The following is a 27,640-nucleotide window of genomic DNA, read 5'->3' on the forward strand; positions in this document are numbered from 1 at the left end:
AATGTGTTATTGGTGTTAGCAATGTAGGATACTATACATGTTTAAAATGGTGTCTCAATCTTCCAAAATATTGACTATTTGCTCTGTGTCTTCCCTTAGTCATGGTTGGCAGGATGTGAATTTCCTGAGTTGTCCAAGCACAGGGCTACTGCTTCCTGTGCTGTACGTTCTCCCTCCCTGGCCCTCAGGGAGTTGTGCCTGAGTTCACAAAGTTGTATAAAGAAGCTGAAATTACAGGATGTTTGTGTACTTGGTCAGAGGAGAAAGGGTTGAGATTTGGATGCCAAAAGGAGATTTGGAAGAAAGTTGACTCAAATTCAATTAAAACTGCATTGTGTACCTTAGTAAGCCAATTGTTTACCTTAGTAAACCATTCATAGTTTTTTCTGTTCCTCGTTAGGAAGTACTAGAATCAGAGACTCATGTAATCAGGTGATTTCCAATTTAATTTAATTCTCAAGTTGAGGTTGTAGGCTACTTGTGAGGCATTGTCATCCTTTTGCATGAGATCCTTTATTACCTTTATGACACCTGTAATTTTGTGAACCTGTTTGCTGCTCTTTCTGGAGATTTTCTATTTAATTCACCAAAGCCTTGGTCGTGGGTTTGATTTCTTTTGTGTTGATCCATTCTTGTAGCTTGACGTTGTCATACTCTAATACTAACTAATACTCTATACTAATTTTGGTCAGAATATGAGTCTGATAACGTTCCGTTTGGCTGTGAGTATGGGTCGTGTTTTAACTGAACCTGGAAAAAAAATGCCTCTTTGCTAAATTGGATAGACTTACAACCAATCAGAGCAACGTAATTTTTTGTTTGAATTCAACCCAAGCGCTCTTTGGTGACGTGGTTGATCACGTTACTGTTGATCATCTGTCCATCATCATATAAAGCCCGCCCTGACAGTTTGATTGGTCCGAACAGCTCTCGTTCGGATATAGTTTTTCCACAACTGAGCTACCCCAGACCTAACTTTCCGACCAAATGTTTTTTGTGGGCAGGGCTAAGTTGGGCTGGCAGCCAGGCTACCGTTCTTGTGCCACTGACATTTGAACTTGACTTTGAAACGCTTGTTGCCATGTCCCAAATGCAAAGAATGACAAGTAAAAAAGAAATGTGTGTAAGCAGTTGAAAAAAACTGTAAGCAATCGGAAAGAACTGTAAGACACAATTGTCACCATTATGTCATTTAGAAAACACTGCCGTTTGACAAGTAAACTCAAACCAGCGCAATTCAAACACCCTTAACAAACAATTATCCATGTGTAAGCACTAACAAGCAAAAATACTCAACCAGCAATCGGGTTTGGAATGAATAAAAAGGTAAACTCATCTGTACTTTGAAATCATGGATGCAAATATCAGAGGAAGAGGCAGAATTGGCTCAGGCATTCAAGGGCATTCTCCCCTGCTGTTTGGCTAGAGAAAACATTGCCTGTGATGTTGATGAAAATCTCTGGCCTGACCCTGGTTAGGGAGTAACGGATAATTTGCACTCTGGACATCATCATCAAGTTTGGACAGACACAGGCTCTATGTCAACCATTGTTGGATTCCAGCAAAGTCAAGCCCCTATCTACAATAATTGATGTCTCCAGGAGAGGGTTAGACGTGTGCACACACACACCTACACATACACACACTCATCTGCCTGGTAAGTAATAGTAGGTGTGTGGTCTGTGGTCATTCAAGACTTCTGTGGAAATCAAGTAGCTACATTCCACAGAACAAAAGCCAAAACAAAATAATGGGTTTCAAAAAAGATCTTTCTGATTCCATGGAACAGGACATGGCTGGATGGGGGTGCCAAATATGTGTGGGGGTTCCACAGGGATTCCTGTGTGAAGCAATTTTTCTAACTGCACCTGCATTTCTTGTGTGCACCAGCTATCTATAAACCCAGCATGCGATCACTGACACGGCTAATGTCTTCCACTGAATCTAGGTGTCCCTATCTGCCTTCGATCTTGTGTGCAGCTGCGTTGGTCTGAAGATAACCACGCCCCTCCCGTTTGCATGTGAGATCGGAAATAAATACAGCACAGAAATAAATGTGGTGTGGAAATAAATGTGGAAATAAATGTGGAAATTATTTGATGCTGGTAATTCATGAAGAAAGGGACATGGTTTTTTAATTCATTCAAGATTTTGCAATACATTAATGTTTTAATTGTTATCCAGTGAAATTAGGGATTTATTACACGCATGCTAACTCCTCACCTTAAGGTGAGACTCACCTTTTTGAAACCTAAGTCGGTAGGGGGGGGGGGGGTACTTCAACACAGGTAATCCCGTTTGTAAAAAAAGAATTATGATGTATGCTAAAAAATATATATATTTATGGTTAAAAGGACATTGTTTACAAGACCTCAGATTCTACATAGATCTAGCCTCTTAATTTTGCCCATTCTCATTGGGGGCTGAACACCCCTAAAGGTCTGATCCAAGAATCGCCCCTGATAAGGCCTACTCCAACTGCAAGCACGTAGCTATTTTGCCACAGTGACTACTCGTGACATAGCCTACACTAAAGTAGACATAGGCCCTTGGCTATAACACCGGATATGTTGTTTATTTGCATGGTATGACTATTTGATCCAAATAAAAACAGCTATTGACGTATTGTGGGATACGTTCGGGAATCTGTTTTTGGCAGAAGCCACTTTTTGGAACGACACCCCGGCAAGGGGATCCTGAAAACAGCTAAAAACCTTATTGGTCTGAAAAAGGCCAAAATTGATCTCAAATTTCTAGAGTTTAAGCAGGTAGGCTTTCAACAAGGCGGAGCAACAGAAAACTAAAACTTAATTCTGTGGCGATGGGTGGAGCTCAGCAAATTAAACGCAGGCACTTCCAAAAGTTCCAGCGGTCAACTTCAAACTTCGAAATGGAATTATTAGCTACTCCACCTTTCTAGGGCGGACGCTGGGCGAAGGAGAGGTGAAATAAAAAGGGATTGTGTTATGAAGGAAACGGATAAAGAAAATGAAGGCGGCTGGTTGAGAGGAGGAACGAGAAAAACGGAAAAAGATCAGGTTTGACCTAGTGATTGTATGTTTTAAAGATGCAACGATGGGGATCGTGTACCAAAGTAGTGCGTAACCAAAAGTCGGCTATTGTCCGGTGTTTTTTTCTTGACTGACGTTTAGGCTATTGCAAACCATTGCATTATTCCAACGCTGCTGCCAACTTAATCTAAACCCAAGAAAACGTCAACGTCCTCAAATTGTAGATAATTACAAATCTATTTGGGATATGGAGTAAATTATTAGGTATTGTTTCCTTGCATGGACATGGCCCAGCAGCACACCGTTTTAGGCTATGGGCCATAGGTATAGCCTACAGTTAATATATATATTAAAAACTAGACGTCAACCTTGTCCTAGTTTGTTAATGTTGAATAACGTCGGTTCTCCTGCGTGTTCAGACATGCCAGTATTTGCCATTCCGGGTGACAGGCAAACCCTGAGGCCCTTCCTGCGGTGGTTTAATAAAACAATATCATTGAACTTTATGCCCTACTTTCGATTGGAATTATGTTTCTTTCAGTTGCAGGCCATGGCATATTTGCGCGTTATCCTACTTTAATTTTATATTTTCACGAAACCGAACCACAAACAGTGAGTGCGTTTATACATGACCATGAGAAACCCAATTACTGCAATTGTCGGTTTACTGTATGTCAATGATACGATTACTCCATAGGCTACACATGTGTAATTAGTTATGCAATTATAGGCCTACTCAATAAACGCCTCTACATGATTCGTTTTATTAATTGTCTGCTCTCGGTCAACTTGCACCACCATCATCCCTCTGCAAAGTGTTGCGTGTCTTCCTGTATCGGCCCTACCAGCTACTGCTGTATGTTTCATTCAATAACACATTGAATCCTACTACACATATTACAAACTTCTGTTCGGCGTCTAGCTGCCAACTTGTTAATAAATAACAAGTTGCACGAGCATGCAACTAGTTATTTTGCTTATTGTTTGAGGTTAGCTTATTGTATGTTATTGTAAAAAGCATGTTACTTTAGGTAGACTATTTGATGCAGAATCAAATGACAAGCGTTCATGTTACTTTTAATAGTAACGAAAAGTGGAAGACGTCGTAATCTCATGATTCAGGGATCTCTACGCTCAGTACGCCAACGCTAGCTCTATAGCTCTACCCATCACAAAATGCAGATGTCTTTAACGTATGTGGTTGTTTATTTAGGTAGGATAAATAGTAAAATCTGTGACTTCAAAAGAAGTGATTCAAAACAAGTGCATGCGCAGTTTCCAAAAACCGCAAGAAAGCCGAGTAAGGTGTTCACATGTAACACAGAATAGAAAGATTGGGCAAAAATCCAGGTGTCTTTATCGGGTTATGAATAGGCCTACACCGATTAAGACCTTAACCCGACTTTGGAAACCAGAAACCACTAAAGATGTTCACACGATTAGTTGAATAAAGGCATTGCCATTATCCGGTTATGATCTGCATATTAGTGTGCATGTAAACGCACTCAGTGTTTAGGTCACTGTATGAAAACCTTGTCACAGCTAGACATGAGCGCAATATCAAATGACTGTCGGAAACGCCACAAACATCTAACACATCTATATGATAGGCTGAATTGAGTCTGTCCAACCTGAACCTAACATGTCGTTGTACACTCTACAAGCCTTGAATATATTATAACTTAGGCTACTAGCCAAATGTCGGTATTTCACCTTCCCTTTACATTAAGTCATTTAGCAGACGCTCTTATCCAGAGCGACTTACAGTAAGTACAGGGACATTCCCCCCGAGGCAAATAGGGTGAAGTGCCTTGCCCAAGGACACAACTTAATTTGGCACGGCGGGAAATCGATCCGGCAACCTTCTGATTACTAGCCCGACTCCCTCACCGCTCAGCCATCTGACTCCCTTTAGTGACACAGGTGGGAGAATAAGCCTATATCCTAGCATTTTTGTCGTTTTAAAAACCAGAGAAACGCAAGCTGCTGTCGTTAATCCCTTTTACACATGAATTGACAGGTCGAAACTCAAACCAAGCCACACAGGTTTATCTAAACCCATACTAAATCCCCACATGCTTCTCTTACCATGCAGCCTATTTGTTGTTGAAAAGATCTAACCTTCTCAAGCTTGCCACACAGCCCACAACCTTTCTTATGTCAAATATACAAACTGGAGCCAAACATCTATTTACACCTTCATCTTATGGTTGATCTAATTTTTCTCATCTCTCTGACCAACTCTCTGCCCCTTTGAATGGAGAGACTACCCCAATGCAGTGGAGTAACTCAGCAGGACACAGCAGATCTGCCCTGTATGGTTGCACATTCAGTTTGAGAATAGTAGGCCTAAATCTACTGTGCTCTCACTCAGGGTACATAGACTAGAAAGGCACTAACTTAACAGATAAGACGACAGTCACCATGGTTGCCAGTTGAGTAGGCGTGTCAAGGACCATCTCCCTGCTTGCTGTAAGAACAATGTCTTACCCTAAATATGACTATACACAGACTATATAGCATACACATTGGCACATAGTTTAGTGTATTAAAATACATATGTACACCCAAAACAATACCTGTAATAAGACATACAGTAGGCCTACTCTAGTTGACTAAAGGTCCATGTACGCGCACACTCACACACACAAACATGGCAGTGTTTATAAGCTGACTAAAGACCATGTGATGATGGGATCTCCCTCTGTTCTCTAGAAGCGTTTGAACCTCTCCATCCTGTCTCAACATGAATACGACTCCTTGCATTCTTGCCATTCCGTTCTCTCTCTCTCTCTCTCTCTCTCTCTCTCTCTCTCTCTCTCTCTCTCTCTCTCTCTCTCTCTCTCTCTCTCTCTCTCTCTCTCTCTCTCTCTCTCTCTCTCTCTCTCTGTCTCTCTCTCTCTCACATTCACACACTCTCTCTCACAGTCTCTTTCCCTTTCCCATACAGTACTCATGTTACCTATTTTTCCCATCACTGATGTGTGTGCAATGTAACAACCCATTGACAGTTGGGAATAGTTATGGTAAAGTGCACATGCACATAAACACGCTTGTACACTAACCTACTCAACACATTGTTTCTGTTTTCAATTTAACAGCCACTTACAGTTTTTTACAATTGCCATGACACTTTTTTCAATACTTCTAAAAAGTTTCCTAAACTCTTACTGTAACGCGCCAACACACCTAAGACACACAATTGGCAAGCAGTTCATTTCATGCTCAATATCACATAATGTAAACTAAACTTAAACACTAATTGTCACAACACAAAAATATACTAAACATAACACCATGTCTACCAAAACACTAACACGTTCTCTTTCAACAGGAACATTCTGAGTTTTTTTACAATTGTTATGACAGTTTTTTCAATACCTTTACGTAACACGTTTCCTAAACTCTTAACAAAGTTACCACAACATCCGTCTGTGTAGGCTGTACAATTAACACATTTCTCGATGCTTTGACACAAAATGCATAGAGTAAACACAAATTTAAAATGCTTGAACTTCTTTTACACACAAGCTCAACCAAGACCAAAACAATCGATTTTTACTGCTCAATGTACCAATGCTTTCACACTGTCCGCAAAACAGATAACATCATCTGTTTTGGGGACAGATTTTATGATTACACAGTGAATACATATTTATAAGGGACAACTATAACCTTAATCTTCATACCAGGAGAAGGCCCGTTATGGGGGTCCTGTGAGGAATGCTTTAACGCTGGGTTGATGTTTACCTGCGCATAGGTTGCACATGGCCAAGCAACACAACATAACAGCAAAAAGTTGAAACAGCCTAAACAAATATATGTCAATGCGAATGTTTCTAGTCTTAGTGGCTGCAGTGGGAGCTTCACCTCTCTTTACAAATGCAATGTATCTGTTGTGGATGCTTTGATGGACTTTCAGTGAGATTTACTGAATGGAATAAATTCTGTGAGAATGACATCCTGTGATGAATGCTCTTGCTAACTATCAAAGATGCCAAAATACATTTCTTCTGTCTCTCAATCCCTTAAGAGCTGGATACCCAAGATCATCAAGAAGCGAGTGTGCACCTCATTTGTCGAGGACTCCTTCAGGTAAAAGCTCATCCGAGTCACCTTCTACTGTTTGGAGTCACACATACAGAAACTTGTATCTCTACGTATTCTCTGTTGATGTCTGTCTTGCTGTCTCTTGGTTCAGCAATGGAGCATTGTGCCAGTGCGGAGGTGTGCGTGAGATGCATGGCTCCATTGCCACAGGCGACTATTTTGGGGCGGCGATTGTCAGCCAATGGGACAGTTCCCAGCACTCCTCTGAGTATCCCACAGATGCCTTTGGAGAGCTGGAGTTTGCTGGGTCTGGGAGGAGGCACAGCCATGTGGGTCAAACGCACATACAGACTAACACTCACATACATACACACACACACACTAATACCGGCACTAACACACACACAAGCACACACATGCTTCATGGAACTGTTTTGTAGTACAAACACACATATCTTTATGCGTAGACAGGTATGACGTGCATGCTCACTGAAATACACACACACAACAATAAAACTTGATATGTTCATGGCCAAACGTCTGACGGTAAAATTCAGTTTCGGTTTATTCAGTCAAGCCTGTCACCCAGTCCCTCAGTCAAGTGGATTACAAGAGTATAAATACTGTAAAACCTTGAACAAACTCTTGAAAACAACTCAGGCTTATCTTGGGATATTTGTCCTAGGCTACATCAAAGAAACACATTCCCTAGTTTTTTGGTATTAGAGAACACATGATATCTCAAATGGCGATCAAATAAAATGAATTTACTTCTCAAGAAAATGTTACGTTCCTTCAGTTAGCTGCTTCAGCTAAAACATTAGATTAGTCAATCGTAACAATATATTGTAAGTCATGATCGTAAAGGCCCTCTCCTATGCACACCGAACTGTATAAACGGACTCCAACAAATGCCCTTTTTTTTCCAAGACCAAATAACACAACCAAGAATCACAGTCAGGCCAATTGTGTCTCTGAATATCTCAATTATTCCCACCCACATTTTACACCCAAAGCGTTGATGTTACTCATTGTTTTACCCTGTCTCTTCACTGGCCAGTTCCTGCGTCTGTCATGTGACACTCCACCTCAGATCGTGTACACCCTGATGACAGCCCACTGGGGTGTGCCCTCACCCAACCTAGTGGTGTCAGTGGTAGGAGGCGAAGGTCGTGAAAAGGTCAAGACCTGGGTGAGGGAGGTGCTGCGGCAGGGGTTGGTGAGAGCGGCACAGAGCACAGGTTAGAACTATTTTTCTTCAGTCAAATGTCTCAATAAACGTATCAATCATTCAATCTATCTGTATGTAAGTAATTAAGACTTTATTTATATAGCAAATTTCATACAGGAATTGCAGCTCAAGGTGCTTTACATAAAATCAACAAAAACAATAATACAAGTGATAAAAGTAATAGATCTAAAACATATAGCAAACCAGACTAGCCGCACTCTATCTGCGGTCTCTCAAATCCGTCTTAGATCCGAGCTGCCTTGTGCAGTTTCCACACATATAACAACCCAGACTAGCCGCACTCTATCTGCGGTCTCTCGAATCTGTCTTAGATCCGAGCCGCCACTTGCAGTTTCCACACATATAACAACCCAGACAAGCTGCATTCTATCTGCGGTCTCTCGAATCCGTCTTAGATCCGAGCTGCAAAAAAGCATTAATGGTAAACACATGGCAAAACGTTTGACGTGAGTGACATTTTTACAACATAGCTTTTATGCAGATAAATAAATGAGGCAGAAGAGCCACTTTGAAGGAGTTATGGTTTTTGGGCCTAAGTTTGCTGGAACAAAAGTTACAACACCAAGTAGAACAGTGTCATCCAGACACACCACAACATATTTGCATTTTTTACATGCTTCAGTAATTGCTGAAACTCTAGAAGAATATGCTGTAAAGTTCAACCTTCTTCTTGCAAAACTGGAATTTGATTATGAGAGTAAACCTTGCTACGCCACGACCATGTGGGCTCAAACATATTTCAGCCAATAGCGTTGTAATGAACTGAGGAGTAGAATGAATTGGAGCAAAGCAAAATAAATAAATATTCCATGAGTGATGGTGTTTAGTGGCCAGTGCAAAGTGTACACACATCTGTGTGCCTTTACAGTTCCTACCTCCTCTTTCACTTAGTGCATGTGAAAAGTAAGGGAGGGTTACATTTACATTTATGCATTTAGCAGACGCTTTTATCCAAAGCGACTTCCAAAAGAGAGCTTTACAAAAGTGCATAGGTCACTGATCATAACAACGAGATAGCTCCAAACATTGTGGGTAGCCAAAACATGAAGCATACACTGTGAAAACTAAATAAGTCCCAAAGGGAAGAACCCTAAGAGCATGTAGTTGAACAAGTTACAATTAAACAATTTAACAACAGAACGTCAAAAAAAGTACCCGTGGAAAAAAGCAAGCAGTCTTTACAGTCTTAACTCCTAGATGGTGTGGAACAGTAAAAGAATATCAGCCACTGTATGAACAAAATCAGATGCACTGTGAATGTGTTTACTACATGTTTTTACTTCTGTTCCTTTAACAATCTCTTGATTTCCACACTCTTAGTGTAATTGGATATAGCTTCATAGAGCAAAACACAGGAAACACATTCAACCAACGGCCGAGATCCTGAATCTAAAATTGGGTGGGGCCCCTCACTCATCGATTATGCACAGTTGTTTAGCTGCTTTCCAATTGTTAGTCATCTAAGGGGAGGGAAATGGTTTATGAAGCCTGTTTGCATAAAAATGCAGTGCATCCCTTTCAGTGTGTGTGAGTTTGTGTAGTTACAACCATTATTCCATGGTTGCTTAATAGACAAAAATCTATTCTCTTTCCCAGTTTCTCTCTCTCTCTCTCTCTCTCTCTCTCTCTCTCTCTCTCTCTCTCTCTCTCTCTCTCTCTCTCTCTCTCTCTCTCTCTCTCTCTCTCTCTCTCTCTCTCTCTCTCTCTCTTCTCTCTCCCTCTCTCCTTGTGTGTGTCTCTACTTGTCTTTCTCTCTGTCTCTTTCGCTTTCTCTTTCGTATGCCTCACTCGTCTCCTCTTTCCATAACCCTCTCCTCTCCCTCTTCTCCCTCAGGGGCATGGATAGTGACAGGGGGGCTGAGGGAGGGGGTGGGCCGCTGTGTGGGGGAGGCAGTTAGGGATCACGGGGCGGCGGCCTCCTCATTCTCTCAGAAAAAAGTAATTGCCCTTGGCGTGGCCCCCTGGGGTCTGGTGCACAACAGACAGCAGCTCGTCAACCCTCAGGTACACACACCACACAGACACACACACAATGTCGGTCAGTCGGCATGCTCTCTTTGATAGTTTGCAATTTGATATACAATATTTACTTACCAGTCCAAATCCAATTCTCTCAATTCAAACTTCTCCTCCCCACTCTCACCCTTCCCCTTCCCTAACCTGTTCATTCCACCTGCTTTCTCCTATTTCACATTTCACCTAATGTTCCTCACCATTCCCTTGTTCATTGATCCATCCTCTCCCCGTCTTACCTCCCTCCTTAATCTCTCTCCCCCTCCCCCCCCCTCTCTCTCTCTCCCTCTCTCTCTCTCTCTCTCTGTCTGTCTCTGTCTCTCTCTCTCTGTCTCTCTCCCTCTCATTCCCTCTGTCCCCTTCTCAGGGTAGTTTTCCAGCACGTTACTATGTGCAGAACACATCTCGTGACTCCTGCTGCCTGGATAATAACTACCAGGCCTTCCTCCTGGTGGATGATGGGAGTGTCGGTCGTCCAGGTGGAGAGACAGCTTTCAGGGCCAATATGGAGGACTACATCTCCCATCAGCGTACTGGCATCTGGGGTGAGACCCAATGTTCCTCCTATTCTTAATTGGCAAATGCTGGTTCACAGTCATAATCAGAATTGAATTCTACACCCTGCCAAGTACTCTTAGCTTTTACTACTTGTACTATGTTAAGACATGCATAACTAAACTGTTTTGATACATGATACAGTTTACAAATAGTGTTAACAAATGCAAAGCTTGATTTGTTTGACCTAGTGGGCCAGACACATCGCTGTGCATTTCAAGTACAATGTTTCAGATTTTCTCCAAAGTGATATGTATGCTTGACCAGAGGTAATCCATAAACACACATACCTGACGAGCGACTTACCCACAGTACCCTTGGCAGCAACATAGTTACTCAGAGTCTATTGACCTGATATGTAAGCATAGTCTGTCATCTAGTGGTCATATTCTACATTGCAGGGAGAACAATTAAAAGGATTTCTGTCAGAATCAGAATGGGATTTATTCGCCATGAAAGTTTGCACAGACAAGGAATTTACTTTGGCATATTTAGCATGAACTAATCAGGCAATAGCTAGTAACTAATTTGGATTCTTATATATTTGTCCCTGTAATTGTTATAAAATAAATTTAGCGAGATATCCCAATGAGTGTGCGCGTTTGTCTGACTGATGCCAGGGATATGCTGCACTTCCCCAACAGCTTCCTCTTCAGACGCAACAGGAGAAATGTGTCTGCATCCTCCTGTTGAAGCTTCAGATTTTCACGCCGTCCAAAATCGAGAACCTCATTCACATAGCAGAATTGATACAGTCCCATTTCCCTGGTGTGTTGGCAGGTAGTGGCAATATTGAAATCCCTGTGCTGTGTATGCTCATCTCTGGGGAGGTCGCCATGTTGGAGGTAGGAAAACAAACATGCTCACCGCAAACTGCTTTTGTCTGCCTGTCTCATTCTTTGTTCTTTCTTTTTGTCACACTCTCCTGTTTCTGTAGCACTATATGTGCCTCCATACCATAATGACCTTCCTCTCTTCCTCCCTCCCATTCCCTGCATCACTGCTAACATCTCCTCTTCTACACGGCCGTTGCACTTTCACACCCCCTCTTTCTCTCATCCCGCCACCCCTCATCCCCGCTCTCTCACCCACCCACCTCCCTCTCTCCCACCCCCCTCCCTCTGTCCTCTTCTCTCTCAGAGAGTTGACCTCTCTCTGAAGAAGACCACCCCGTGGCTGGTCCTGGCTGGTTCCGGCCCAGCGGCCGACCTGATCTGCGAGGTCCTGGACGATCTCTCGACCGTGCTCCTCAGCCCCCCCATCTCCCCATCCGAGAGTGAGGGTGGGGAGGGGCCCTGCACGGAGCTGAGGGACAGGGTGCGTGACAAGGTCAGGAGACACTTCCCTGCTGAGGTGGACCTCGAGAAGCTGGTGGATAGGGTGCGTATGGTTTTGTGTGTGCCTTGGAAATTGAATCGCAGCAAGCATGATTTGCAATGAACGGTCAAACATGAAAATGTAGAACAATACCATATCGTTTTACCTCTCTGTCCCATTCTCCTTTAGGTTCTGAGTATTTATCAGAACAGAGATCTGATCACAGTGTTTCATGGGGAACAGGAAGGTCCTGATGACTTTGACACAGTGCTCCTCAAGGCTCTGGTTAGAGGTAACGTCTTGGTGTTTGTGCCCAGGTGTATGTGTGCATGTTTGTGAAAGGAAAGTCAACATATAAGGATTTGTGTTGTGTGTGTGTTTGCGTGTGTGTGTCAGCAAGTAAACGCATATCCAGCGATGCCAGTGAGTACATAGAGGAGTTGAAGCTCGCTGTAGCGTGGAACAGAGTGGACATCGCAAAAAGTGAACTCTTCAACGGAGACATCCTGTGGAGGGTGAGCTATCTCTAGTCGAAACGCTACTGCAACCCTCCATTGACATCAGACGGTGAACAAAGTGTGCTCTGGTGTGCTTGTTAGAGCTAGGCATTGTGAGGACGGGTCAGCCAGGCGACAACCAAAAAGTTAGAAATGTATTTCAATCACAGATGGTACGCCATTTTTTTCTAAACTCGCCCTTCTTTCCCCCTCTTCTCCCACCCCCCACCTCCCAAACAGTATGAGGACCTCGAGGACTCCATGACGGACGCGCTCGTCAACGACAAGCCCCAGTTTGTGCGCCTCTTCACCGAGAACGGCCTCAACATCCTGGACTACCTAACCTACCGGCGACTGGAGACCCTCTATCGGTCGCTCTCTGACAGCTCTCTGGCGTACACGCTGCTCCAGCGGCGCCTCACCGAACGACAAGGCTTGGCAGGCTTGCTGCCTGACCTCCCTGACTCCCTGGATGGAGGCTCACCCCTCAAAACGCCTCAGAGCCCGCTAACAGGACCCGTCTCGGCCAAAGAGCTGAGCTTGTATGAGGTGAGGGGATCTGGGTTAGGAGGTGAGGATCCTGGGGTAGGAGGAGAGGGGGTCTGGGGTGGAGATAAGTTTGGGTGGGGTTGGGGGAGTGTATGAAATTACATGTTATCTGCTGGGTGACAACAAATGGAGAAATATAAACCTGTGTATCTAATGGGTTTGTAAAAGAAATTCAAAGATGCATCACAATGTTTTTTCTGTGTAGTATGTAAAGGGTGGTTAAGGATCAGAAAATCTTTAATATGGGTGTATAAAATGGAGAGGAAAAAGACGACAATGTGTCAGTCAAAACAAACAGACAAGGCGTCATGCTGAAGTCGGGTTTTTTGATCAACCTCTATCTTAGGGTGCTTTCACACCTATTAGTCCGTTTGCTTGGTCCGAATCAGTGGATGATTTGCTACTTTGTTGCATTTTTCATTAGGTCCGGTTTGTGTTCACACGGTCCTGTTTTAAGCGAACCAACGTTTGTAAAAATACAATGACGTTAGTAAAAAACAATGACACGCGGTCATACAGGTTGTTAATCTATTGGACAGAAAATGATTGAGGGAAAATCACTTCCTTGTCACGAACAACAATGGAGCAACAGCAGCGAATTGAGATTGCAATCTATCTTTAATTGTTATGACCACGTTTTTTGGCTTGCTCGTTGGTCTTTAACTCAGGATTATATCCAGGTCATCAAACCATGGGAATTACTTTTTCTCGTCCGACGAGCTACCACTTTTCCATAGAAAATCACGCACTTTTCTGTATTGCTGCCTACGTTTTTTAACTTTCAAACGACGTTGGTCCACTGTGCAATAATAACCCTTTATTTCAGTATATCATTAAATAATTTAAATACCTCGCTATTCTTATGTGTCTCCACAAGTGTCTCTGCAATTAAGTATCTCGACAAGTATCTCTGATCATATTTGTAGACGAGCTTTCACTTTATCAGTTCCCCACGTTTTCCCTCAACTAATTTTGCTGCTAATGAGTGGCATGGCTGTCTCTGTCAAGTGTCAACATCCTTTTTCAACCCACAATGCACTACATTTTGGTTTGCTTCCTGGAATAGGTCAATAATATGTCTGATGTATATGTATATACGTTCACACCTAAAGCGAACCGAACCATGGTTCACTTGGAACCGGACCGAGTCCCGTCTTTTTAGGGGGACCATGGTTCGGTTGTTTGGTCCGTACCAGGGTTCGAATGCGTGTTCTCACCTATCCAAACGAACCGGACTTTCAGAGAAAACGGACCATGGTCCGATTGAAACGGATCAAACATGTCAGGTGTGAAAGCACCCTTTTTCTCTCTTTGGTTGTGCCCTAGGTTTCTCGTTTATTATGGGGTATCCTGGGTGATGTGTGTGAGCCATTCTACTACAGCCCACTGGGCCTGGACCACAGCACCGGCACAAGGAGAGCCCTGAAGGTAGCTCAGACGCTGTCTACTACTAGCAGTTATGACACATGATTGCACGGTAATATAGGCTATGTCTCTGTTGTCAATCCTAATAGCCAATTGTTGCTCTTTCGAGGGGGCAAGTTATAAGCAAAGGAGAAAGACAACTAAACTGTGTAGTTACTGTATTGAAAAGTGTCGGGACAAGGTGTTAAAAAACATTTGCACAGGGCGTCTTTTGTTATGGCAGACTCTCTCCTGTGGTTCCTCTCCTCTCTAACCCCACCTGGTCCTAACCCCCTTCTGTCTCTCTTTCTCCCCTCCCCTCTTCAGCATGTGAACAAGTTGCTGTTGGGGGACTGTCCCTACAGGGAACAACGATGTCTCTCTCCCTGGGCCTCCCTCTTCATCTGGGCCGTCCTGCAGAACCGTAGCGAGATGGCCGTCTACTTCTGGGAGATGGTAATACCCATGTTCAACCATTGCTTACAAAAGACTGTGCCATTAAGTTGTACTTTTACTGTATTTGATTGCATTCTATTTAATATACTCCATCTCAAGACAATTAGCTTTAACAATAGATAGCGCAGTATTTTGGGGGATGCTTTACTTGAAGAGATTTCACCTTTATGAAAACACTTGTGAGTAATGATGTAATGATGTATCAATGCAATGGGGGGGGGGGGGGGTCCTCACCATTTCCAGTGCTAATACTATTTTTTTGGGGGGGGTTAGGGTTCAAATTACATTAAGGGTTGGGTTAGGAATTAGGGATCGTTTTAGGGTTAGGAGCTAGGGCTAAGTGTAGGGTTCAGTATATGTTTTTGGGTTAAGGTTGAGGTTAGAGGCGAGGGAAAGCTGTATTTACAAAGGGACTTCATTGTGGGACCCACACGAGTACCAACCATTCTCTTGGAGGGCATAGGGGGATTTCTGTGTAAAAACGGGTACTTTTATTCTGAAAATGATAAGGCTTCATATGCTTATGAAAGCTTATGGTGTGAGCAACATGTTTGTTATGTGTCAAAGCTTCCAGAAGAGCCTTGCCAAACACATGGGTCTGTGCTGCAAACCTTTCACAAACAACTAACATAAGCTAAAAGGTTCTGTATGTTCAAAAATATCTGTCGAGCTCACTCTTTGACCTTTAGGCAAGTAAAAGGAGCGTTATCGTGGCAGAACTATGAATACATACTTCAGGACCAGGACAATCATGTTGGTTAGGTCTATCTTATTTAGTGTGTGTTAACAGGAGGAGCAATAGCACCATATGCTAGGGCAATGACAAGCTGTGGCTCTCTGTTTCAGGCGGGAGAGTCTGTGCTCAGTGCGCTGAGCGGTTGCAAGATGCTGAGAGAGCTATCGAAGCTGGAGAGTGAGACGGAGACCAAGCTCTCCATGAAGGAGCTGGCACAGAAGTTTGAGAACCTAGCTCATGGTAGGTTCATCTCCCTCACCTATTCTGAACAGGAAATCTTTGGTTTGGTGATGAGCAGAGTTGGGGTAGTTACTCCAAAAAAAGTAATATACTAGACATTACTAGTTACTTTTTTTTTAAGTAATGCTTTACTTTACTAGATTACTCACTGCTGAAAGTAACTAGTTACACTACTAGTTACATTACTTTTGGATTACTCCATAACATCACCTAAGATGCACTATAATTTACTTGCCAAATAACAATATATGTACAATATATAGGCTATATGCCCTAATCAACTCAAATTCTTATTATAATGAGGACATACACAAGATGTTACGGAAAGATGGCGATTCCACTGTCGAAACAGGCAACATTTCCTCAACTATATATGTTCCTACAAGCCTGTTTAACTCTGATTAGCTAACCTGCTGTTGGAAGTCCAGTCGTGGCTGCTTGGCTGGTGTCGGCAACGGCAAACTTTAATCGGCATCAGTGTCACTCCGTTGATCTTAAGCTAATAATCTGGAGTTGTCATGTTGCCGTTGAAGTTGTGTTCGCGGCGGTGGAGAGGTGTTTTTGGCCTGGGCACAATGTACATTGCACAGTTAAGTTGTGTCCCTTTTGCGCAACTAAAACAAAGTAACGTGCATACTTCCATCCCTCAAACGATGTGTCTGCCATTATGTTTTCGCCTCTTGAATTTTGGCGCTAAGGTCAAAGTGACGAGTGTTACGCAAACACACGTACTGTTAAGGGGAGTTTGATTTATTAGTTTTTCTTCCCGATGTGTAGATTGCAGTAATGCAAGTAACGCAAGTAACGCAAACATTTTTTCAGAAGTAACTGTAATGCGATTACTGACGTTATCAACAGTAACGCATTACATAACTACGTTACAGACAAATGTAATATTATTACAGTAACACTGGTGATGAGTTAGTTCTCAGTGATTGGTGAGTTTTAATTATATTAAAGTGACATTCTTGCTAAGCTGAAAATTCTTGCAATTGGGTCTCTAACTATAAGCTCTTTACCCTCTTTGTAAAAGTTTCCAAAATAAAGCATTTATAGTATGTCAAAAATTCACCAGTAATTCAAGTAAATTCCCATTATTTCCCCAAAACTCCCATGGCAAGTTGGGAAAGTTCTCGTAACTTAGTGGTCCAGGATATTGAGGCCGTTCTCGGTGAAGAGTCTTGTCATTGACGAGCGCGTCCGTCATGGAGTCATCCCCGTTTTCGAAGGTTACTGTTAACTCTGGCCTCTGTCACCAGATGTCTTCAGCGAGTGCTACCAGAGCAGTGAAAGCCGCTCCTTCACTCTCCTCATCAGGAAGTCTCCGGTGTGGAGTGGAGCCACCTGCCTGCAGATGGCCACCGCAGCCGACGCCCGCCTCTTCTTCAGCCATGACGGTGTACAGGTGAGTGCCATACAGATCAGTGTGCTACGAAAATGCAACGGTACCAATGTCTACACTTGGATTGGTAGCGTATAGTACTGACCCTTACATTCGACAAGCCCACAATGATTTCATTTTCCGAAGAGATATAATTGGCTGAAACCTGGGTATAGCACAGACCTAATCCTGACATTCTCTCTCGGGACAGACCCTGACCTTTAGGTTTTGTCCTCACGTTCTGTCTGGGATTATAGTATATATATTTTTCTCTTCCTTTTATGTTTTGTCTTGTATCATAACTAGACCCTCAGTCTGTAAAAAAGTTGTATATTTGATGGATGAATATTCAATGCAGTTTCAATACATATCAAAACACACAGTAAATGTTAGTTTCATTAAGTATTTTATGTCTTTGAACTTGTTTTAATGTTGCCACTGTACGCATACTCTATCAAATGACAGTGATTAACCTTAAACACCTAAAATGTGAAAAATGTAATCAACAGGTGCATGGATGTGTTCGGATTAGCAAACAAGTATGTGTGTGTTCTTACCCTGCCTTATCCCCTACTAGTCTTTGCTGTCTCAGATCTGGTGGGGGGACATGGAGCGGAGCACGGAGGTGTGGAAACTGGTCATCACCTTCTTCCTGCCCCCTCTCATCTACACCAACCTCATCAGCTTCAGGTCAGCAGCAAACCTTTGTCCATGTCAGAGTGAGTCAGGTGGCTGAGTGCGTAGAGCATTGGGCTGGTAATCTAAAGGTTGCCAGATCGATTCCCGGCCAAGTGCCAAACGACGTAGTGTCCTTGTGCAAGGCACTTCACCCTACTTGCCTCGGGGGGAATGTCCCAGTACTTACTGTAAGTCGCTCTGGATAAGAGTGTCTGCTAAATGACTAAATGACTAAATTTTACAACACATGCAGGGACCAAACCAGAAAGTGATCAGCCGTTAAATGAAATTACTATAATATTACTATTAAATGAAGCTTTTAGTTTGGGCTTTCTGTGTCTCTCATGTACGGTGGCCCTGAAGTGCAAAACACACCCCTTAATATGAGTACATCCCCCAAATGAAAACACTCCCCCCCAACATGAGTCAACTCCCCCCAAATCGGATGACTTGTTCACCTCCCCCCAATACAAAAACACGTTCCCCCAAATGGAAAACGACATTACATTAACTCAAAAACACATTACATTAACGGAAAGGGTAGGTACTACACTTTAGCGCTGATTGGATGCAGTAGGCTAACTAACAAGAAAGATGAAATTGATCGACAGAAGTACAAAATGCAATAGCCTGGCAGAGTTACCTGCACCAGAACATTTGTTTGGCTATTGAAGAATGTAGCAAATAGTAGGCTACTTAGGCAAAAGTATTTCGTGTTAAATGTAAAAATCGATAGCCAAACAACTATCCTGGTCCACGTTACTCTATCATTGTGGCATTTCGTTCTTCTGTAGTGGACTATTAGTTTTTTCTACTGAAAAGTCCTGCTTCCTTCGACTGCGTTTTTAGCGTGCGCATAGGCTAATTATATTGTGAAACGTTAACAGCATATCTAAGATTATTTCATAGGAATGACCCTGATTAAAATAAACAGTAGTGTCATGACTCTGAATTGTTAACACAAATGTTTCCTCTTTCCTTCCAACCAAAACGATCAAGTTCATGATAATGACAGAGTTACGTGGACTAGTTGTTTGGCTATCGATGTTTACGTTTAACACGCAATTTATGCTTTTGCATAAGTAGCCTATGCGCATGCTTCGAAACCCAAATAAATGTCCTGGTACACGTAACTCTGTCAGGCTATTGCATTTTGCACTTCTGTCGATCAATTTCTTATTTCTTGTTAGTTAGCCTACTGCATCCAATCAGCGCTGAAGTGTAGTACCTACCCTTTCCGTTCAGAGTTAATGTAATGTGTTTTTGAGTTAATGTAATGTCGTTTTCCATTTGGGGGAGCTTGTTTTTGTATTGGGGGGAGGTGAACAAGTCATCCAATTTGGGGGGAGTTGACTCGTATTTGGGGGGAGTGTTTTCATTTGGGGGATGTACTCATATTAGGGGGTGTGTTTTGCACTTCAGGGCCACCGTACTACTCATGTCTGTCTGTGTTGTTCTCTCAGGGAGCAGGAGGAAGAAGGGAAGTCAGACGAGTTACCGCACGGTCGGGAAACAGACAGTCTGGATGGGGGCGATGGGGGCACTGTGTTCTCCCTCGCCGACATCATGAAAACGTAAACACGATGGCTTCTGCTTCATGGAATGGTATTTGTGTGCAAGCAGTGTGTACTCGCACCTGAACCCCAATTCACCTCCACTCTCTCCCTGTCATTCTCTTAGTGAGGAGGATGCAGAGGAATATGCTGCGCTAAGGGCCAGTCTTAAAGGTATGTTTGTGAGGTTGTGTTGACTAAAAAGTCTTGCCTTGATTCAGTGCATACTTCCTTCTTGTCGCCTTCTCAAAAATCTCACAAAGGGACCTTGTCCACCCAATCCGTTTGAAGGAGAAGATAAGTATATAAGGAAACAAGGAAATATATGTCTGAAATGTATCCACAGGTGAAAGCTAGCTAATAAGTGACTTGAGCCAAGAGCTCTCTTTTACTCTAGTAAGTCAGGATACCTTCTTGCTTGGTTATCCTTCTGTCTCGAACTCTCTCCTCAGATTCTTCTCCATCCCCTCCCAAGCTTCCATATGCTGTGCTACGATGGCGGCAGTTCTGGTTTGCACCTGTCACCTCATTCCTAGGCAACGTGTTGATGTACTTCCTCTTCCTCTGCCTGTTTGCTTACGTCCTATTGGTGGACTTCATGCCCCCACCCCCAAAAGGCCCATCCACCTTAGAGTTTGTGCTGTACTTCTGGGTCTTCACGCTTGTGTGCGAGGAGATCCGACAGGTCAGTCGGAGTGCACCGCCCCCCCCCCCCCCCCCATACCCCCCCACCGCCCCCCCCCCCCCCACCGCCCCCCCCCCACCCCCCCCCCACCCCCCATCCCCCCCACCCCCCACCCACACATGCCACTATCATTACAGTTAATTTCTCACTCCTTCTCAGACCTTCTTTGTGGGCACCACCACTGTGTTTCTAAGAATGAAGATCTACATCCAAGATATGTGGAACAAGTGTGACCTCACAGCCATCATACTGTTTTCCCTCGGACTATGCTGCAGGTGTGTGTGTGTATGTGTGTGTGTTTAATGCATGCACTGTTTGATTCTGTCTACTCCAAGTGTGTGTGCTTGTAGCATCTAAATGACTTGATAAACATGTATATGTATGCATTGTGTATTATGTGGCATGGTGTGGATGAAAGTATTTGTTCCACATGCTCCAGGATGTTTCCGTGGTCGTATGAGTTTGGCCGGGCTGTGATGGCTCTGGACTTTATGGTGTTCACCCTCAGGCTTATCCACATTTTTGCCATCCACAAGCAACTGGGCCCCAAAATCATCATATTGGGGAAAATGGTGAGGGCTGAAAAAGTGTGCAGGAGAGTACAGGGTCTTGAAGCAGGTAAGCAGAGTCAGACAATTGTCTAATCTCTGTCAGAGGGATATCCTGTTGCTTTGAACCAACAAACAGTTGAACGAAAAAAAAAATCTGAAGTCATACCTGTAAGACTCTTCCCTCAGAGATGTTGTAAGAGAGGATGTTACGAAACAGATCTAACACCAGCGCTAGCTTTCGTCAAGTGAAATCTATAAATTATGTTTTACCTGACTTTTTCTGCCTCAGTCCCTAGATAGAATGTATATTATATGATCTAGGATTTTATCGTATACAAGTGTCTTGTGGCACATGGTGCAGAAAGGTGGTGCCGCCTCGCAGAAGGAAGGTCCTGGGTTCCATGCACCCTTGTCGTGCCTGTCGGGTGGTTATCTCCTGGCCCTTTCTGGGTGGAGTTTGTATGTTCTCCCCATGTTCACATGGGGTGGCTCTGTACTAAAAGCCAATCTAAAAACATGCAGAGCAGAATGCTCTCCTGCCAATGTCCCTGGCTAGGACATGAGTGGGCACAGAGTGGGCAGGAGAGCAATTTGTTCTGCAAGTTTTATTAGGGTTCTTTACAGAGGAAACCCTTGTGAGCACGGAGATAACATGCAAACTCCACACAGAAAAGTCTGGGAGACCGAGCAGTGCCCCAAGTGGGAATAGAACCCAGGACCATCAATGCAACAGTGCAAGGCATTGCAAAGACACAACTGAATGGTTTGCTGCCTTACTTTAGTGTCAATTAGGTACAATTTATATTTAGTAATAAGTGTTATTCTGACTGACTGACATTCCATACACCTCACAACCAATGGCATGCTTTTTTGTTCCTTTTATATTACAACACGAATGTCTGCTAATGTTTCAAAAGTTTAAAATCTGATTAAATAGACTCTTGGCTGAAATCACCTTCTGGAGTTACAGTAAAAGCACGTTTTATTGTATAGATAACAAGTAACTTCCTAATAATTATTCCTGATACAGTACACTTAGTTGTGCACTCTAGACTGACTCATTCACCTGAATTCAGGTGTGCCTTGACTTCTCAATGACTAGTATTTCAGTGATATCCTGGGTATAGTTCAAACTATGGTGGACTGGCAGGCTTTTGATGATTTTCAGTAACCCATTCAAAACCTTTCTATTTAAATTCCCCATGTCAACTGGTAATTTGTTAAATGTACACAGATTCAGTGCTTTTCTTTAGGTTGTTTCAATTTGAGAATAGTACATTTAAAAAGGGCGATATTGGTGTCATTTCTACATAACTGTGACAGTGACAGGGTAGAGGGACAGGAAAAGTTGGGGAGAAAGGGGAGGATGTCAAGTAAATGGTCTGGGCCAGAATAAAACCTGGCCCCTGCATTAAGGCCTTAGTCTACGTAGTAAGAGATGTACCCCTTGAGTCACCGGAGTGCTGTGAAAATGGTACGTTTAACTGCAGAATATAATGGCAAGATTTAGGCCACAGCACAGTGCAGTTTAAATGGATATGTCTAGATTTAGGGATCCCTTCTTTTCCACCCAGTACAACCCAGAAACCAAGTAAATGGGTACCTTTTTTATGGTTCTTTGTGCAGTTTGAAGGAAGTTGACAATATCATTGTTTTTCCTCTTCTCTTGATTTACAGATGAAGGATGTGTTCTTCTTCCTCTTCTTCTTGGCTGTGTGGCTTATGGCCTACGGCGTAGCCAATCAGGCTCTTCTCTACTCCTACGATCCCCGACCGGATTGGATCTTCCGACGAGTGTTTTATAGGCCTTATCTCCACATATTTGGACAAATTCCCATACATGAAATGGATGGTCTGTGTCTGTTCATACATATGTATTTGATTTAAGTGTCACCTTGATTTTTTTTAAAATATATATGGTTTTCTCTGTCACTCTTACTAAGCTCCCTTTGAACCCCCCTTCAGAAAAACTCCAGTGCTACTCAGGGAGTTTTTTTTTCTTCATTGTGTCTAGGGCTGCAGCTAAAAAATATTTTAATAATCGATTAATCTGTCGATTCTTTTTTCGATTAATCGATGAATCGGATAAAAAAACAAAAACAAAAAAGCATTAGTTTCTAACTCTTTATTCAAAAACAGAACTGACAGTGCAAATTCACAGTGCAAAAAAAAATCTTCAGAATGTGCACAAACAGGCCCACAATTTTGAAAACGTTATAAATGCTATTTTACAAGATGAGCAATTTATTTGAGTTTTGTTTAAAACGTTATTGAAAATTGAAAGGTTGTGGAAGTAGGCCAGACTTTATTAGAATAATGTGGTGTATATTTAAGATTTTTTACACCATTTTGAAAAAAATTCAGATTTGCGAGGATTAAGCTAGTTTCAAAGATTAGTGATTTTCTATCATTTTATTTGAAACTTCGTTGAAAAAGTAAAGGCTGTGGAAGCATACCAGACATTGTTAAGATACTCTGGTGTCTGAGGTTTTAGCGTCTTCCTAATGTGAGACGAATGTCGAATATGAAACTAACTTCACCTCGGCAATTAACACACTGTTTCGAGTTATTTTGTGTGAAATGCTCCCACACCTTGGATGATTTGGGTCGTACTGATTTTTCTGCCTCCGCCATGTGTTTCAGAACAACGTTAATCAACAACAACCTCTCTCCGATGGCCTTTCCTCTACCACCGCTCCGCTCCGCGCTTAAATAAACATCTCTGCGACATATTGAGTGGCGAAATAATCGCGCGACACAACGAATCAATAATGAAATTCGTTGCCAACACTTTTAACAATCGATTTTAATCAATTTAATCGATTCGTTGTTGCAGGCCTAATTGTGTCTCATAATCTATCTATAGTACGTGTCCCTTTGCCTAAATACTTACCTCTCTTTTAGACTTTCTCTCACCTATATTTTGTCAATGTATCAATTGCTCACACACACACACAATCCCTCTCTCACAACATACTCTCTCACACTCTGTCTGTCCATAGCTGACAAGTTAGTGGAGGTAGAGTGCACAGACAATGCCACCTTGATTGAAGCCGGGGCGGAACCCTGCTTGAGCACCTACGCCAACTGGCTGGTGGTCCTCCTGTTGGTCATCTATCTGTTGGTCACTAACATTCTCCTGGTCAACCTGCTCATTGCCATGTTCAGGTATCAGACCCCGACTATCCACCTCAAATTGTTCCCTCATCAAAGCACATTCAGACACCACAATGGTGATGTTTAGTTCAATAACTGTGTTCACGCCTTTGCTTGGACACTTTACTTGATATGGTTATCATCAAGTCACTGGTAACAAATTAGTGATCTACCTGGATGTGAATTGAACCATGAAAGTTAAAGGGAAGAAAACCATAAAAAAATGATTTTAAGCGCGCTCTCCTTTGAACCCTCTACAGCTACACCTTCTCCAAAGTGCAGGAGCACAGCGACACCTACTGGAAATTCCAGCGGTATAACCTGATTGTGGAGTATCATTCTCGATCCTGCCTGGCTCCACCCTTCATCATCCTCTCCCATCTAAACCTTTTCATCAAAAGACACATCCGCCGCATTCCCTCTGTCAAGATAAAACACTTTGGTGAGAAAACCAGGAGGGGATCCATTTTAGAGAGTGCTTGTCACAGATAAGTAGTTGTTTCTGGAGCAGTGAAGGGTTAAATACCTTCACCTCTTTCTGGCTTATCCTCCATGCCTCTCCCATAGTATTGGAACTGGACAGTTGCTCGACAGATCTACTCTTTTCTCTCTGTCTTTTCCTACTCTCTGCCCTCTTGTTTATCACCTTAAAAAAAAAGAAAATTCTTTAAAACTAATTATATTCCTTTGTCTCCCTCAGTTCTGGAGTTGCGTGGTAGGAAGGCCAGCAGACTGAACACCTGGGAGGCTATCCAGAAGGAGAACATACTCTCTGCCCATAACAAACGACAGCGAGATAGTGACACAGAGCGACTTAAGCGTACCTCTGTCAAGTAAGTGGGTGCTCATTGGCCATGTGTTGTTCCTGACTTGATCCTGATCTGACCTGACTGACAACGATTTTATGAATGTTTTCAAGAAATAAATCCTAGGCACTTCAGTCATGACTATAAAATGCACACCCTGTACAATTTATGTACGTAGTTAAATCCTGTCTCAGTTCTGGACTTTGATAATGCCACAATTCAGAGAGCAAAGGACCTGCTTCCCAAAGCTGTTGATAGAACTGGCTTGACAAACTTGGTAAGTGACAGCAAAGCTACGGGCCCTGGGTTGTTTTTCCCTCAGGGTGGACAGTGTCCTGAAGCAGATGGCTGAGATCCGTGATCACGACCGAAGGCTAAGAACACTGGAGACAGAGGTCAGTGTGGGTCTCTACGCACCCCACTTTTCATACCCACGTGGCATCGAGATACACATGTCTTGAGTTCAAGTGACCTTAACTGAGTGCTCAGAGTGGATGTGCACAAATGTATACGTGTGTGTTTGCGCGTGCATGTGTATAGGCCCTACTTTTCTCTTCATTTGGACTGCAGCTGTCGTGTCTGCCTGCTCAGCACTGTGTGGCTACCATCCGTCATAGTCTCCCATGTCTGCCCCCCCCCCTCCACACACACACACACATAGCTGGAGTACTGCTCTAGCGCCCTCTCATGGATGGTGGAGGCACTCTCTCAAAGCCCTGTGATAAAGCCGACACGCCCGCCACCCACCCTCCGAGGTAAGGTCCTCTTCCACAGACACACATCTCAACAATCACATGGAAAAGTACTGTATCTGCGTTCCAATTATTTAATTCATACTTTTTGTCTGATTGGGATCAGAACTAATCTGAACTAGATGTTCAGAACTAATTGTCAGATCACCAAGTGAAATAGTCACTTTAACTGACAAAGTTGAAGTGTGAGACATCTCTACAACTCTTATACTGGATTTTCGAATGTTTTTAAAATGTGTGAGTAATAGATAAGCCCATTGTACCTTATTGCCACATATGATATGATATCCAGTTAAACATATTTTGAACTTGGATTTTTGCAGGCATGATGAGTTCAAATATTCAGGATATGTGCTAATTCCAATAAATTTGTTTCCAGTTGCAGATTTGACTCCACTTTCTCCGACTTGTTGACTCGATGACCTCGGTGCATTCACTTTTCATAGACACAGGCACACACACCAGTGGCGTAACTATAGGGAGTGCAAGGAGTGCAGCTGCACTAGGGCCCGTGGCGAAAGGGGGCCCGTCCTCGATCTCACCGTTAAAGTGAGACAACTTGACCGGGCCCCTTGAGGCAATCTGACCGGGCCCCTTGCACCGCTGTGAAACCGTAAATTGAAGATCCCATATGATCCAGTGTTATCAATTCGCAAACATTTCTCAATTATGGTGTCAGTTATTCAGAATTATGAGCTATCACCTGCCCAATAAACATTTTAAAAACAGTCAGTGTTAACAACAGCAAATAATTAATTTTTCCTCATTTGCCTTTTGCTGAATGAAACAAATGTCGTTTTTATTAAGTAATATTGCCCTCGAAAAATAGCAAGGATGTCTGGGTAATATTGTTGTCAAAGATTCCCGCCCACCCACACACGATTGTTCCCATCCAGTTGTTGGAATACCACAGACAGTTGTTGTTGGGATACTACAGTTGTGTTGCATTAGCGTTTTGAAGCGAATTAGGCTACCCCATGCCATGCCCTTTAACATAAAAGTGGCTCCAGAAAGCGGCAGGAACGAAAAGAGCAATTTGTAAGTGGGGCAAAGCTGTCAAAACTATCCTCATTTGGATTGTGGCGAAGCGTGTTGAAGAGGACGCTACGTCTGACCCCCAGCTCAGCAACAGCAATGAGTGTGAAACTCAGCCACCAGGGTAGGCTAATAATTACATAACGTTTACTGTCTGGTGTATGCAGTTGACATGGCTATTAAACGTCATAAAAATGCACATATAGGCCTAGGCTACCAGGCAGCGGCCAGGTTAGATATAGTAAACTATGTGCAGGATGTAGTCGGAAAATAGCTGAAGCTAGATAGACTAAATGTAAACTAGCATATTTAACGAACATAAAATCAAATATTCACCATCGAAGTGACAGTTTTTTTTTACTAGTACCCAGATAGCACACATGACAGATCGAAACGTCATTCATAACGTCGGATAAGCCTTGGTAAATGATCAGATTTTCTTCTCATCTCTGTGCTCTATTTCAAATGTCGCAGATACGTCGGCTCATGACTGACTGTTCCATTATACTCATTCCGTGTTGTAGCAAGCATAATCTAGAGCCAGAGACTCGCGAGTCAGAGCCGTTCACTTTTGAAAACCGTAATCTATCTTCACATAGAAGGAGCAGTCGTTACCCTTAATTGTACATCATGAGTAGCCTAAATTTCCTTGCGCATCGCTAAACTGAAAACTCAATAATTTCGCCTGACGATAGGTCGGTAAGGGGCCCGTTGGTGAGATCTGCACTCGGGCCCGCCAAGTCCTTGTTACGCCGCTGACACACACCTACACACACAGACACACTCAGATCATAATAGTCACTCAGGGCCAAAATGTGTCAAAGAACACCAAAGAGGGACGCTACAATCCATGATCCTCCTTGAATTCATTATTTTAATGTTTTGTTTTAAAACCTTGACCATGTTAACTTGTATTTGTCAAATGTAATTGTAACCACAGTATGTATTATTCTATTGTCACAA

At 42.9% G+C, this 27,640-nt stretch overlaps 1 protein-coding gene across 2 annotated transcripts; it reads left to right on the forward strand.

Moving 5' to 3' along the window:
- The first annotated feature begins 2,652 nt into the window (after positions 1–2,652).
- On the forward strand, positions 2,653–26,162 carry trpm4a (transient receptor potential cation channel, subfamily M, member 4a). 2 transcript variants are annotated; one of them, XM_047037889.1, is made up of 28 exons: positions 2,656–3,038; positions 7,045–7,106; positions 7,213–7,390; positions 8,122–8,302; positions 10,148–10,317; positions 10,694–10,871; positions 11,662–11,726; positions 12,022–12,261; positions 12,388–12,490; positions 12,595–12,713; positions 12,936–13,244; positions 14,571–14,672; positions 14,976–15,104; positions 15,951–16,080; positions 17,340–17,485; positions 18,039–18,151; positions 19,603–19,713; positions 19,820–19,866; positions 20,145–20,377; positions 20,537–20,652; positions 20,817–20,949; positions 22,606–22,780; positions 23,931–24,096; positions 24,345–24,526; positions 24,785–24,917; positions 25,213–25,285; positions 25,552–25,645; positions 26,022–26,162. In XM_047037889.1, the coding sequence occupies exons 1-28, from the start codon at positions 2,967–2,969 to the stop codon at positions 26,054–26,056; spliced, it is 3,795 nt and encodes a 1,264-aa protein (XP_046893845.1). In that variant the 5' UTR covers positions 2,656–2,966; the 3' UTR covers positions 26,057–26,162. The 2 variants fall into 2 exon arrangements, with proteins under 2 accessions (XP_046893846.1, XP_046893845.1); XM_047037890.1 differs by lacking the exons at positions 24,345–24,526; positions 24,785–24,917; positions 25,213–25,285; positions 25,552–25,645; positions 26,022–26,162 and having other exon boundaries at positions 2,653–3,038; positions 20,817–20,995; positions 23,931–24,018.
- Positions 26,163–27,640: the final 1,478 nt, after the last annotated feature.

Source organism: Hypomesus transpacificus, chromosome 17 (assembly GCF_021917145.1).
Source record: "Hypomesus transpacificus isolate Combined female chromosome 17, fHypTra1, whole genome shotgun sequence".
Taxonomy (NCBI): domain Eukaryota; kingdom Metazoa; phylum Chordata; class Actinopteri; order Osmeriformes; family Osmeridae; genus Hypomesus; species Hypomesus transpacificus.